Raw genomic sequence first — 14,928 nt, forward strand, 5'->3', positions numbered from 1 at the left:
GGTGTGTGTTAACACAATGCTGATGAGGGAAGACATCAGCAATGCAGAAGCAAATGTTGCTGCCATCAATCTGGTAAGGTTATAAGGCCATTTCCAAACAATCTGAAGTCCATCATTCTACAGTAAGGAAGATATACATATTATTAAATATGTCCCAGCTAGATCCAGTAGGGGGCAGCTGTGAGTAGCTGTGGCTATATGTTTTCTCTAGATAATATCAGAATATTCTACAGGAGAATGCCAAAATGTCAGTCTGTGAAAATAAGTTCAAAAGAAAGAATAAGTACAGTTAAAGAAATCCTTCAGAAATACAGAAAATTCTTGGGTATTTTTTATTTTTTTAGCCTGACCACATTATACAGCCCAAAGCACACCAATCCCAAACTATATCTGCATGTGTACATTAAAAAATATAGGCTGTAAGAAGATTTGTTGGTATAAAATCTTTAGTGTTGCAACGTTAATGCAATGCCATTGGAAACAATGATAATGGCCACTTCCTGAGCTCAGCTTTTGTGCAATATGCTGTTTTACTTGATCAAAGTGTGATCATCTATTTTCTAACAATAAAAAGTAACAATCATTTTTACAGTTCATGGACTAACTCTGTAAATATAGCTGTTAAAACTTGTCAAATATTTTTGTGACAAGAGAAAAACAAATCATGCATGTATATCTCTGTTCTTTCATGACAGTTTCCAACAATGATTGCATGGATTTCTAAATCATTTTGTTGATAAAACACATACGGAAAAGAGGGTCATCTGACAATTTATAAGTCATTCAGTAAAATACTGAATATGCTTCTTATCTATTAGTGTTCGTTTTATGAGACAGCGTCCCTGACACTGTTTGGAGTAATTATGACTTTATCCGGTAGAGGGTAGTATTTAGTTCATTTTAATTCAATTGTGTGTTTAATTGTATTGTATTCAGGAAAGTTTTTTTATTTATTATTCTTACAATGATGGTTTCTAATACATAATTGTTTAACATTAAAAAGGGAGCATCTGCTTAATTTATTTGAAAGCGAGAGCTGTGGTTATTAAAGTGCCCTCATTATGCTATTCTAAAGTTTCCTAATGTTGTTTTGGAGTCTCCTACAACAGGTTTACATCATTCCTCAAAGTAGTGAGAACGACAGACAATCAGCATTAATAGACACAGTTGTAGGTAATAGTGGCCCACAACTGATGAGCAGAAGTATTTCAGTAAGACAGTGATAATGCGAGTTAGCAGGAGACCTACACAATATAAAACTCAAAACTAAGTATTTTGAACACCATCTTTTAAGAGCAAGCGGTTTGCGAATCCTGCATTGAACTCTGAGATTTGAGAAGCAGTCGTCAGTAAAATAAAGGGAACACAGCAAAAGTTTAGGATTATACTGCTGTGGTATCGTGATAAAGATTAATTTTAACCACTGATTCTTCACATGCTTGTCCTTGGGCAGTGTAAAAAAAACTGGTCTTACCTTCACATTGTAGAGCAAAGCGTCTTCTCGACATGATGCTATCCATCCATCATCCACAGGAATCAGCCGCAGATTTGAGGGCGTTCAAGTTTTCCCTGGTGTCTGCACGCAAGTGGGCGGGCAATATGCTAATGTTTCGTCTTGACGTCACATCGAACGAAACTGGTTATGACTCATTTGAAAAACGATTCATTTCATTGACTCAGAGTTGACTCTTACTTTTGAAAGTGTATACCGTACACTTTCAGATTTAAAACTTTGTTTAAATTGTATTAAATTCAACTATTATTTGATATCCAGGCATTATGTTGTGCATAGGCATATGTTTTTTTGACAGAACTTGTGTGCTATATGTGATACATGTGTGTAAAATGTTGTAGCAAAATGTTTATCTTGTGGTTGTGTGTTCATTGCTGATGGTTCGGAGCTGGATGTCCAGAAAGCCACAAAGAAAAAACGTGCAAGTATCTATGTGAAGAGCTATATCCAGATATATATTGAGCATACATTATTCAAATATAAGGTCTCTTTTGAATGTAATATTAATACTGCCTTATTTGGCATTTGTTGGTAAACAGTAGGCTTAATTTCAGCCTGATTTTACAAACCCAGCAGCAATGTTTAGAAAGTAGAAATTACTCTACATCTACTCTGCCACATCTACTCGGCAATATTTTGTTTTTACAGTTTTTCTCGATTGTTTACACACATTTTCTGAAAGCATGCCTCAAATTCTCAGAACTACACACAAATCCCAAAAAACACACACAATGGGCAAAACCCCTCAATTCTCCTGCAAAATGAAACTTTACATTCAAAACAATGTTATTTCTTCTCAAAATGGTATTTTGTTTTCAAATGACACACACAAACCATAATTTGAATAGACATTTATAAGAACCAGTTGAACACTGATGTGCTCAATGGAAAACACTATGATGAATGGAAAACACTTCTTCTCCATTCATCATAATGACTTAGGCCTTTTTTTGTTCAGTTTTACACTTACTACAGACAGTACATACATAAGTGTGTTGTAAAATATTTGAGAATATTGTTTTTATACTCAGAACACACAAATACATGGTAACAAATATATTTTATTTTTCCCACAAAAACAATGTACACAGTGTACATCCCAACCAACACAAAGTTGTACATACAGTACAGTGGTCTACATACAAAACAACAGAAGAATTTACTGTATACAGTTACAGTAAAAAAATAAAATCCAATGTTGGCATCCATCGCTCCATTGAAGAGCTCACCTGTTGCCCTTTTATGCTAAAGCTCTGATTGCTAATTGTAAAACTGTGTGACGGGTGTTTGCCCATGTGATGAGTCAGTGTGCATATTTGAATGGCAGTGTGTTCCTTGTGATGAAATGAGATTTCTGCATGAAAATTGTGCCAAAAGCAGAGAATTGTGTGTAGTGTTTTGAAAAAAAGTGTGTTTTAGAAGTACAATTTGAGTGTAAAGCAGGAATTGTGCTTGTAGTTTAGCAGAACTGGTTCAGGGGGTTGGTGAATGAGTTACATGTTGTGGTCATTGTGTCTCAAGTACCAGAAAATGTGTGTAAACAATCGAGAAAAACTGTAAGACAAGAAATCACTTTATCAGACTCAGTCACTGTCACGCATGTGTTTCAGAAAGCTGTAGATCTCTAATCTATGACAGCATTATGTCCTTTTATTGGTCCTTTGGTCAGCTTTCAGTAAGTAAAGCACATTTCTCTGGATAGGAGTCAGTAGAAATGTTTTGCTGCGTTTTTGTACAGATTCGTGTACACAGCCGTGACCAAAAGTATTGGCAGTGACAAATTTTATGTTTGCTGCTTCAGTTGTTGTGGTGTTGATTCAACTTGTTTCTAGATTATTGTTATTATCTACATTCACCGTCTCACCCAGAAAAAGCACACGAATTGTGAGAAATCAACGCGACATGAAATCTTACACTTGTACCTTCTTATCACGTTTAAGTTATCGTGTTTACATCTGTCATTCTGTCAAATGTCATTCTGAGTCATCAGACAAATCTCTGATATGTTTGATTATTCTCTGCAATATGAGATAATGCAAGATCTGTGATATTCTCTTAAAGGGGTTAAAACCACAATTGTTTAATAATTTGTTTAATATTCTGTGTGCCTTACAAGGAACATGGTGACCTAATAACTCTGACTGCAAGCGGTTGGTTGGCCATCAACCACGGACACATCTAAACTATGTGTGTGTAGCAACCGTTCAACTGGAGAATGGTGGACTCCGGCCTTGTACAGCAATGCAGGTTTCGTCTTGCGAGTGATGCGGTTCTGAGGACTTTTCTATCGCTTCAGAGGTGTGTGTGTGTGTGTGTGTGTGTGTGTGTGTGTGTGTGTGTGTCTAAAATGTAACCCTGACCATTTTATTTGCCTTTTGTTAAATAAACACTCGTTATTAAAATTTAGATATTTCGATAATACCTCAAGTGTATGGAACGTATGCTTAATTTGTGAAAATTTCTATGTCACTGTCCATCTTTATTATGTGGGTTTAGGGGCGCGTAGATCTAGGCTATGTACGGAACGTTTCTTTTTTTTTTTTTTTTTAGCTGAGAATTTATTATTTTCAAATATATGCATTTATAGTGTATATATAAACAATATGTTTTAAATACAATTATGATTACTGTATGCTAATATATGTAGCAGGGCATTCAGTTACTTTTGAAAGGACAAAAATAAGGTGTCCGTGTATTTCATTAGACTTTAACTTTGCCAGCTATATAAAAAAAAAAAAAAATCTAGCATTTCCTCACGTTTTACCACTGATTTTTAGTGACAGTTGATATGCATGGGCCACTAGCGATGACAGTTTTCCCTTTTGTAGCTTTAACAAAGATTAATTATATTTAATTTATACAGTGAAGAATGCAGTGTTATTTTACATTTGATTATTACATTTTTGTACCTGAATACTGTTAGTCTTGCCTGAAAAACATAAAGCACTGTTTATTTCATTTGTTTCTTTGTCCTATTGTATTTATCTATGGTTGTAATTTGTTTATTATTTCCTACGCAGATTCACTCCCTTACAAAATCACCCCAGTCATTCTACAATGATTAATTCTTTACAAATAGAGCTATTCTAGTCATCTGGTGAAGTGGTTATTGCAATATATATTGCAGAAAAATGAAATATCGCAATGTCATTTCCAATATCGTGCGGACTTAGTTGCAAGAGCAGCACATTTCCCAAATCCTTCCTGTTACATAAGCACAGCATATAAAATGTTTAGGTTCAGAAGACTCTATGCTTTTTTCTCTCCTTGCATTCTGCAGATATCTTAATCCTTTTGGGCCCTTCTTTCTCTATACTCTTCACAAACCTCACCTGTTAGATACAGTACTATGGATATTATTACTTAGATGTATTTTTTGCAATTTTAATTTTCATATTTACTTGATTCATTAATTTGTCATTGTAATTTTACATTTTAAAATTTAAAATTTGATCTCTGATATCATTTGCTCATCTTCCTGGACCATACTACATCAAGAATGAACCTGCTTTATGTCCTTTCATTGGTCTTTTGGTCAGCTTTCAGTAAGTAGATCACATTTCCTTTGCCTCAGATTTTGTCTATCTACTATAAGGATATGAATCCATAGAACTGTTGCTAAGTTTGAGATTTTTTACTTAAAATACCATACAATGGCAGATGCATCCTTTAATGACTTTAATCTATCAATTTTTCTGTCAGTATTAATTTGAAAAATATTTTAAAGTGCAAGAATAGAAGTCAATATATATATATATTTTTTTTTAATGCCATCTAATACATCCGACCCTGATTACCTTTCAATGACAGGTGCATCGTTTTAGCACTATTTAAAATGAAGACGAACTTTGAAATATCAGTTGCTCTATAACAGTGTTTAAACTTAAAAAAAAAAAAAAAATATATATATATATATATATATATATATATATATATATATATATATATAAAATATTGTTAACAATTAAAGCTGAAATAAAATAAAATATAAATATTAGATGAAAAAATTGTAAAGGAGAGTTAGAAATGTTCCCAACTAACTGAAATAAATTGTTGTTGAAGTACTAAAATTACTAACTGGAAAAAAACTAATACGGAATAAAACATGCAATTTCTAAAAAGTTATACTACGATTAAAATGAAAACAAAGCACTTCAAAATATTAATAGTATAATACTACAACGCTCTATAATACAGCAATGTCAGTTATTTTTAAGGTAAAATTAGATTAAATTTGGACTGTCAGTGATATAAGCTGAACTATATGAACTTTATAATCATCAAACTATCTGAGCTGTATTTTGTGTCTCTTTGTATATTCGGAGGCAGCACTAATTCCCTACTGGTATAGTAATGCATGTAATTGAGCACATTTAGGGATGAAAATTGGAGGTGGGGTCTGGAGAGTGAATTTGAAGGAGTGATGATGGCATTCCGATTCAAACCGTAAATTAATTTACAGACAATCTGAACAGTTATCTATCAGTACATACATGAAACTTTGTAAACCCAAAATATCTGTTTATGTAAACACTGTCTAAAAATGATGTCTATCCAGAGATATTTAGCTACAGATGATGAGGACATACTGTATATTGAGTGAAGACATGATCATACCTCCCATAGATGCACACAGATCCACAAATGCACAGGGGAATCCAGAAATAGCTTATGTGCAATAGATTCACACATGCACCGGAAGAATGCACACACAGTTTTCTATGCTTACAATCCACAAAGGCCATGATGTATGTGTAATTTAATGAACAAATAAACGCTAAAACATTTGTATTGCGATTGTATTGATGTATAGCAATCAGCCTTAAAGGGTTAGTTCACCCAAAAATGAAAATTCTGTCAGTAATTACTCGCCCTCATGTTGTTCCAACTCCGTAAGACTTTCGTTCATCTTCGGAACACAAATTTAGATATTTTTGATGAAATCTGAGAGCTGGCTCACTCCTTCATAGGCTGCTAGGTAATCGATATCTATAATCAATATAAAAGTTAGTAAAGACATTGTTAAAATAGTCCAAGTGACTACAGTGTCTCAACCTTAAGTTTATCAAGCGATGAGAATACTTTTTGTGCACAAAAACAAACAAAAATAACAACTTTATTCAACTCTTCATTTTCTTCTGTGTGTGCCTCTGAGTGAGTTCACGTAGTGTAACAGCGCAGCGCTTCTGGGTTGTACGTCAGAACGTAGACGTCGCATCACACACATGACCAGCGTCAGCCAATAGTGAGCCTACGTTCTGACCCAGAAGCGTACAACTTGGACTATTTTAACGATGTCTTTACTAACTTTTCTGGGATGGCAGACATTGATTACCTAGCAGCCAATGAAGGAGTGAGACAGCTCTCAGATTTCATTAGATATATCTTAATTTGTGTTCCAAAGATGAACGAAAGTCTTATGGGGTTGGAACAACATGAGGATGAGTAATTACTGACAGAATTTAAAATTTTGGGTGAACTAACCCTTTAAATCGCAAGAGGTTTAAGAAAGTATTTTGCACCACAGACATGTTCCAATTTTTTCCATTATGAAGCAGCATCTACTCAGGAAACCACCTGTGTTACATTTTAATAAGTAGCCTAGACATTTTTCTCAATTTGAACTCTGCATAATGGAATGTGCTGCATATTACAGTGTCTGATATAATGTTTCATATATTCAGACAGTACCAGCTCCTTCCTTATCTACAACGAGGACCACAACAAATGTGTGTATGCCGCGAGTGCTACTGTAGTGCTGACTGCGCCGTGCGACGCATCTTTCACAGCTCAGCATTTCCAATGGATTTCCTCTTCACGAATCATCAGCCTCGCTTTTAGTCTCTGCTTGGGGGCCGAGAAGATCGAAGACAGGTCCAAAGTTATCCTTCTGCCCTGCAATGAATCTAACCCCGGACAAACCTGGGAATGTAAAGATGAGACCTTGCTTGTATTGAAGGGATATCCACTGCACTTGAACTATGGAAATAATGATAAGAAAAATATGATGCTGTTTAATGGAACAGGTGTTTGGAGTCGCTGGCGGATTTATGGGACCGACGGAAATTTGTGTTCTCGTGGATATCAAGGTTTGACCAAAACAGCCATTAAGACCTTTATAATAATGGCTGCAAAATGTTAATTTAATTTCCAATATGCCTATTATGAATTTCCCTGTTTCATTTCTTTATGTTCTGCAGAGATGGCTAGTAATCCAAATGGGAAACCATGCTATTTCCCTTTTAAGTTTGATGGACATGTGTACGCTGAGTGCACTGTGGATGGCAGGGATGATGGTCTGCTGTGGTGTTCCACAGAAAATGATTACAAAAAGGAACAGTGGGGCTTCTGCCACCCAATAAGTAAGACAACACAACTATTCACTACAGAAACATCTCTATTTAATACTTAAGCACCATAGGCACTTTCTATAGCAGTGGTTCTCAACCAACCTCAACCTCAAGATGACATACAATGATTATAAATAAGATAAAACAAGCGTTCATAATATTTATTTTAATAAAGTTAGCTGAATCAAAGTGGTGGATATTTTGTAACACCACAAAGGCTGTTTTGAATAATGCCTTAATTGTTTTGACAGTATTGAATTTAGTTTGGAGAAATGTGTTGCATTTGGGGGAAAACGTTTTCTACATAGCAGAGAATAAATAGGCATAATGAATTCAAATTAGTGACATAATTAAGGGCCAAGCACTGAAGCTGTGAAGCACCTATTGTTTCTATTAGAGTTATTTCCCCCCATCAGATCCTGTCAATGGTATGGCAAACACTGCCTGTGTGAGTTTAGTCATTAGAAAGTTTCTCTCTATGGAAATTACTTGCATTAAAAAAAGACAATTGCAATTTCGGGTGCAGCCTGTCTGCCTGTTTTACGTGTTGTTGTTTTTTCACCAAACCATATTATAGATGCGGCGTCAGATTTGAGATTAACTGTGGTGCAAATGCATGCCGAACCGTGGCTGGAAAACAGTACATGTTTGCTTTTTTACAGAGAACCGTTTTATATATATATAATCATAATTGTATAACTGTATATATATATATATATATATATATATATATATATATATATATATATATATATATATATATATATATACACACACACACACACACACACATAAGAGTAGCCTGACTAAGTAGCAGAGTCTGGTATTACCAGGCTAACAAAAGAGGCCAAAGAGAACTCAATTCGGTACTCGCACTCTGTGAACACACACTCTGACACGTGCTTAAATGGACAAAACCAGAGAAAATTTAAATGATGTCAAAATGGTCGTTTTGGCGAGTGCTTACGAGAATACAGAATGTTGACTGGCTAAAATTAATGGCTAAAATTGGAAGAAAAAAAAATCTGTTTAATATTCACATCAGTAGCCCCATCAGCATTTTAGAATACACGTATTATTTCAGAATCACCTGACTATCATTTCTGCAATTTCATTGGTTTAGATCGGGAAAACTGAATGTAGCAGTAGCAGTGATGATACTTGCCTTTAATCATATTACTTAGTAAAAAGATACCAATAAACACATATTTAATATCAATAGTCTTTATGCTGTTTTTAACGTTAATTCATGCTGGTGTGTTTTATTTCAGATGCCCCAGTGCCCAGCATCACAGTGTATGAGCAGATGCAGGACAGAGAGCACGTGATAGTGATGTGTTCATTTGGCTGGAGGTTCACTAAGAGCTCTTTCCAGCTGTCAGTGGCGGGTGAACACAACTACACACTGAAGAACCCACTGTGTTATTCAAATGAAAAGTGTGTGTTTGAAGTGAAAGTGAGTCCACCTGTTTCCTTCACCTGTGTGCATGAGATTAATTCTGCGGTGAACCGTCAGAGTGAGACTTACACAGATCATCATGAGGAAGGAGTATCTTTATTCTACATCTGCTATTCCTCCTGCATTGCTATTGGTCTCGTCATCATGACTGTGGCAGTGATCGTGACCACCATCAGGAGCAAATAAAGGTGGTGTGTTAACCAGTTACTCACAGTCAGATCAAAATCTATAAATGAAAATAATGAAAATGCATTCACAATGTGCTGAGAGCATATCTAAATGCTTTGTTATGCAATTCATTTCATTTCCTTATTTCCTTAAAAGCAGTTCAAAGACTAACATGCAGCCGTGGTTTTCTGAGCTGAAGATGCAAGTTTCTCTTCCTCAATCTTATTTCTGATGACAATAATGGCATTACATATGCCTACAGATCTCAATATAGTTCCCTGCATGCGTTTCTATGTTAAAATCTCACACAGTTGGTGTGAGATTCATTTTGACATGCAATGCTATTAAGGTGTTGTGACTTGTTTCTTGTTCTTGTTGACTTGTTTGTTTCTGATGAGTTTGTGTTCAGGATTAGATTCTTCAGCTTCAGTGGTTTTCCAGCACACACAGACTAACCCAGTGAACTCTTTCTACACGTTTGTTAACAGACTCCATCATCAACCCCACCACAACTGTTACAGACGACGACGACTACATGAATAATTAAATAATCACAAGACTTTGTAAAGAGAGAAGAGCAGACCTGAAGAGGAAAAACTAACTTTTACTGTAAAAGTATAATTGAAAAATATGTGAATCATTCAATTAACCTTTCACATGTATGTATATGTACAGCGGGGGAAATAAGTATTGAACACGTCATCATTTTTCTCAGTAAATATATTTCCAAAGTTGCAATTGAAATTTTCACCAGATGTTGGTAACAACCCAAGTAAGCCATACATACAAAGAAACAAACAAAAATAAGTTCAGAAATTAAGTTAAGTGTAATGATGTGAAATAACACAGGGAAAAAGTATTGAACACATGAAGAAAGGGAGGCGCAAAAAGGCATGGAAAGCCAAGACAACTGCTGAAAACTTACAGTAATTAAAAAGCAATCCAGCCCCCTGTCAGTGGAAATTAATAACAGCTGGTTCAGTCCCAAATGATGGCCTACAAAAAGGTCTCATTGCCAAGGTGTCACACAAGACACATCTCATGATGGGTAAAAGCAAAGAGCTGTCTCAAGACCTTCGCAACCTAATTGTTGCAAAACATAATGATGGCATTGGTTATAGGCGCCATTCTAAGCTTCTGAATGGTCCAGTGAGCCATAATACGGAAGTGGAAAGACAATAATTTCACCATAAATTTGCCTCGACCAGTGCTCCTCGCAAGATTTCTGATAGAGGAGTGAAAAGAATAATCAGAAGAGTTGTCCAAGAGCCAACACCAAGTTGTATGGTGTTTTTAGGGTAATGTGCACTGCCATTTCTCCTCCAAATATGGTGTGTATTATGGCATCCAAACAGTTCAATTTTGCTCTCATGTGACCACACTATATTTTCCCAGTATTTCACTGGCTTTTCCAAATGTTGTGCAGCAAACTTTAAATGAGCTTCAACATGCTTTTTTTCCAGTAATGGAGTCTTGCGTGGTGAGCGTGCATACAGGCCATGGCGGTGGAGTGCATTACTTACCGTTTTCTTTGAGACAACAGTACCTGCTATCTGCAGGTCTTTTTGAAGCTCTCCACAAGTGATCCTTGGCTCTTGGACAACTCTTCTGATTATTCTTTTCACTCCTCTATCAGAAATCTTGCGAGGAGCACTGGTCGAGGCAAATTTATGGTGAAATTATTGTCTTTCCACTTCCGTATTATGGCTCACTGGATCATTCAGAAGCTTGGCGCCTATAACCAATGCCATCATTATGTTTTGCAACAATTAGGTTGCGAAGGTCTTGAGACAGCTCTTTGCTTTTACCCATCATGAGATGTGTCTTGTGTAACACCTTGGCAATGAGACCTTTTTGTAGGCCATCATTTGGGACTGAACCAGCTGTTATTAATTTCCACTGACAGGGGGCTGGATTGCTTTTTAATTGCTGTAAGTTTTCAGCAGTTGTCTTGGCTTTCCATGCCTTTTTGCGCCTCCCTTTCTGCATGTGTTCAATACTTTTTCTCTGTGTCATTTCACATTATTACACATAACTTAATTTCTGAACTTATTTTTGTTTGTTTCTTTGTATGTATGGCTTACTTGGGTTGTTACCAACATCTGGTGAAAATTTCAATAGCACCTTTGGAAATATATTTACTGAGAAAAATGATGACGTGTTCAATACTTAATTCCCCCGCTGTATATGTATATCTATATGTAACCAGGGGTTCCCAATTCTAGTCCTCACTCCTCTCCACTCTGCACAGTTTGTATGTCTCTCTTATCAAACACACCTGAATCAGATCATCAGATCATTAGAAGAGAACTCCATCATTTGCTACATCCAGCAAAGTAAACCATCAGATTGAAGGGTGATTCTCACAAAACTGCAAGTTTTTTACAAGGTAAATGTAGGTGTCTTTCCAAAAAAGGACACTTGGAGACTCCAAAAGGACACCAAATAGCCAAATTATATTAGTCTATATAATTTATAAATTTATGCACACCAAATCACCCATGAAAAAAATTACAGAAGAAACATTACAGAATTTTTTTTTTCTTCAGAATGTGCAGTGTATATTTGTGCAGTCCAACAGCAAAGAACATATTTTCATTTTAGACTAGTGAAGTTGTGATACAGAACAGGGGGCGCGTTACAGGAAGATCCTAACTTTAGAATAAAGCAACAAGCCTGTGAAACCTTGATTTACAACAGCTAAGATTTAGAACAGCTAAGGGGCGTTGTTAGGCACGCTTTTATAAAACGGTTACTCCATAAAAATATAAATTTTAATATACATTTTTTTTTTACAAAAAATATAAAGTTACAACACATTTACTCCTCCACCAAGCAATGTAGTTCCAAAGAGGTTGCCAAGCAACAAATAATCACAAATGGCAGTTGTGCAGTAATACTAATGTAATGCGGTCACAGGTGTATGATGAGTAATTTACAAGGGCTTCAAACGTGGCTCAACCAATCAGAATCTACCCCCGTCGTTGAAGTCAGTTCCTGATTGCCTAATCCTAACCCCACCCCTAATCCTTTACCCCTCCCCCACAACTAATCCTAAACCTACCAGTGCTAGGGGGGTAATAATTTGGCGGGGGTCGAAATTCGGCACAACACCGGAACTATCCATTTTATAATCCTATATTATCTGTTTGGTAACCATGGAAATTTCCAACGCATTCTCATCCTAGGGCGTCATATACTGACGCTTTTGACATTTCGTCTACATCCAACGCACATGGCACCCTTTAGCGTCAATATGACACGCACAGAGCTTTGTTCGGTTATGGGTAGGTTTAGGTCTGGGGTAGGGTTAGGGTTAGACCGCTAGGAGGCGCCTTCTGGCCCATATCTATCTGCGTCTCATATTGACGCTAAAGGGTGCCATGTGCGTTGGATGTAGACGAAATGTCAAAAGCGTCAGTATATGACGCCTTGGGATGAGATCGGGCTGAAATTTCAGTTTGGACCTCATTTAGGACAAAAGCTATAACAAAATTACATTTCTTAAGTGCATAATCTTATCTTAACTACAGATAGGAAAATGGTATTACAGAAGCATCCAAACTCCACAAAACATCCTAAAAACTGTCTGAACAGTAGGACAACCCCAGTGGTGTCCTAACTTCAAAATTATTTGAAAGCCAACTATAAAAATCACATAATAGCCCTGTCTGAGAATGACGTCACAGTTTTTAATGATACAAGATAAGAACAGCGATGTTTGATGGTGGAAAGACTTTGTGAATTATCCAGCTAGATTTATACTAGCTGTGACTTAATACTGGCATAGGAGACTCATTTGAATCCTCTACTATGCTTCACTATATAGTTCTAGATAATATCATAATATTCTTCTAAAGAAGAATATTAAGATGTCAATCTGGAAGTACAGAAAAAAAAAAGTCTTGCAGAAATAGTTTCCAGTGTGAAGACATTAGACAGTTACACCAAGCCCAAACCATAGGCTATGTGTACAGAACAAGTTGCTACTACAGTTACTATGCTCACTGTTGCTACGTTCAGACTTGCTTGCAGTGAAGAGAGCAGAGAGTGCGCAGACAGATGAAACTTTCAGCGAGTGAAAAACGCCTACAGATAAAACTTTCAGTGAGTGAAAAACAATGGCATTTTCAAAAATTAGGAAAGTTGACGCTAAAAACCGAGTTTTCCGAGATGAATAGGTGGGAAAATATGCATTTATTCTTCATGCATCGAGCTGTACGAGGCCTGCGTGTCTCATTTGCTCTGAGTCTGTCGCGGTTGATAATGGCCACTTCCTGAGCTCACAATCTGTGCAATAGGCCGTTTTACTTCTTCAAAATGTAAATATTTGTGAGTGGTTTCTTTCCTTTTACATTTTGATACAAGAATATTTGGTATATATGTAACTGTACTAATTAATTTCTTTATGATAAATTTTGCTACATTATAACATAGGCCTTGTTTCTGAAAAACTACTTTTTTGAAACTAAAGTGAAGTAAAAACCCAAACCCAGCTACTGCACAACATCCTTTGAAGCACAAAGTTCCTTCTTTTGCTGTTTAGCTGCTCAGCCTTACGTAAAACATGAGAATTTTGTAAATACATTATATAGAATAGCCTAAGTAAATAAATAATGTATACTTTCATTTGATTGAATTTCCAATGTTTCTTTTATCCAGAGAAATGTGCTATTTTGTATAAACCCTATTATGGTTTAACAGCAAATTCTGCCTGTGAGTATTAAATCATTTGATTCTTATTGATATTTAGATCTGTCACAACCCTCAACGGCATTCCCAATGATTCCCACCTGCACTCAATCAGCCATCACCTGATCACCTGCACGTCATCATCACTGTGTAGCCTATTAAGTTGCTCCTTGTGTTCACTTCTTTGTCTGGTATTGTTTGTGTTTAGCACACTGTCTTGCATTGTTGGCTCTTTTGTTAGTACTTGTTTAACTTGGATTTATCTTCATCTTCTGTGGATATCAGTGTTACAAGATCATTGTGAGATACAAATTAGGAATGGGCAAATGAAGCCTCATGAAGCACTGAGGCTTTTCCCTTAATGTTTTGGGAAAAGATTCAAAGAATCAAGAGTGTCGAAAACAGTGCCATCTTGTGGCAGGTAAAATTTATAGCAGCCATGTTTATGAGCAGCTGAGTGCGCAGCGCCGTTGTTTGATCCATTATGCACAAATAAAAGTCTGACAACGCTAAATGTTCAGTTTTCTGATAATATAATTCACATATTAAAGTGTGGCAATAAATTAAATGTAACAATTATATATGTTTGTATAACAAACCAAGAATATACATTTAAATTAATATTATGCTACATTATGATGACTGTTACATTAAGACTTTACATCATTTAAAATATATTTTAAAATCTACTTTCCTCATTTGTAGAACATTTAAATAAAAATGTCTGTGAAATTAATTCGTGTTTT

The 14,928-nt window shown here is 35.9% G+C and overlaps 1 protein-coding gene and 1 long non-coding RNA gene across 7 annotated transcripts in view; one reads left to right on the top strand and one right to left on the bottom strand.

Moving 5' to 3' along the window:
* LOC309513444 overlaps positions 1 to 14,928 on the bottom strand; it is a 193,243-nt gene that overhangs the window by 55,165 nt on the left and 123,150 nt on the right. The gene's annotated exons all lie outside the window — the stretch shown is intronic.
* Positions 4,783 to 13,672, top strand: LOC309513435 (macrophage mannose receptor 1-like). Of its 6 annotated transcripts, none has more exons than XM_082189243.1 (5): positions 4,783 to 5,058; positions 7,198 to 7,602; positions 7,714 to 7,875; positions 9,135 to 9,513; positions 9,647 to 13,672. In XM_082189243.1, exons 1-4 carry the CDS (start codon positions 5,013 to 5,015, stop codon positions 9,506 to 9,508), a joined length of 987 nt encoding a protein of 328 aa, XP_082045369.1. In that variant the 5' UTR covers positions 4,783 to 5,012; the 3' UTR covers positions 9,509 to 9,513; positions 9,647 to 13,672. The 6 variants fall into 6 exon arrangements, with proteins under 6 accessions (XP_082045369.1, XP_082045372.1, XP_082045374.1 ...); XM_082189246.1 differs by having other exon boundaries at positions 9,650 to 13,672; XM_082189248.1 differs by having other exon boundaries at positions 9,979 to 13,672.

The sequence above is a fragment of the Leuciscus leuciscus genome (genome assembly GCF_965113295.1).
Source record: "Leuciscus leuciscus genome assembly, chromosome: 13".
In the NCBI taxonomy this organism is placed as follows: domain Eukaryota; kingdom Metazoa; phylum Chordata; class Actinopteri; order Cypriniformes; family Leuciscidae; genus Leuciscus; species Leuciscus leuciscus.

What these genes read in the sequence shown, in the direction of transcription:
- LOC309513435 (XM_082189243.1), top strand. Translation starts at nt 5,013, where the DNA reads ATGAACCTGCTTTATGTCCTTTCATTGGTCTTTTGGTCAGCTTTCA. An exon ending in GGTCTTTTGGTCAGCTTTCA is followed by an intron (nt 5,059 to 7,197) that starts GTAAGTAGATCA and finishes TCATATATTCAG; the next exon opens with ACAGTACCAGCTCCTTCCTT. An exon ending in GTGTTCTCGTGGATATCAAG is followed by an intron (nt 7,603 to 7,713) that starts GTTTGACCAAAA and finishes TATGTTCTGCAG; the next exon opens with AGATGGCTAGTAATCCAAAT.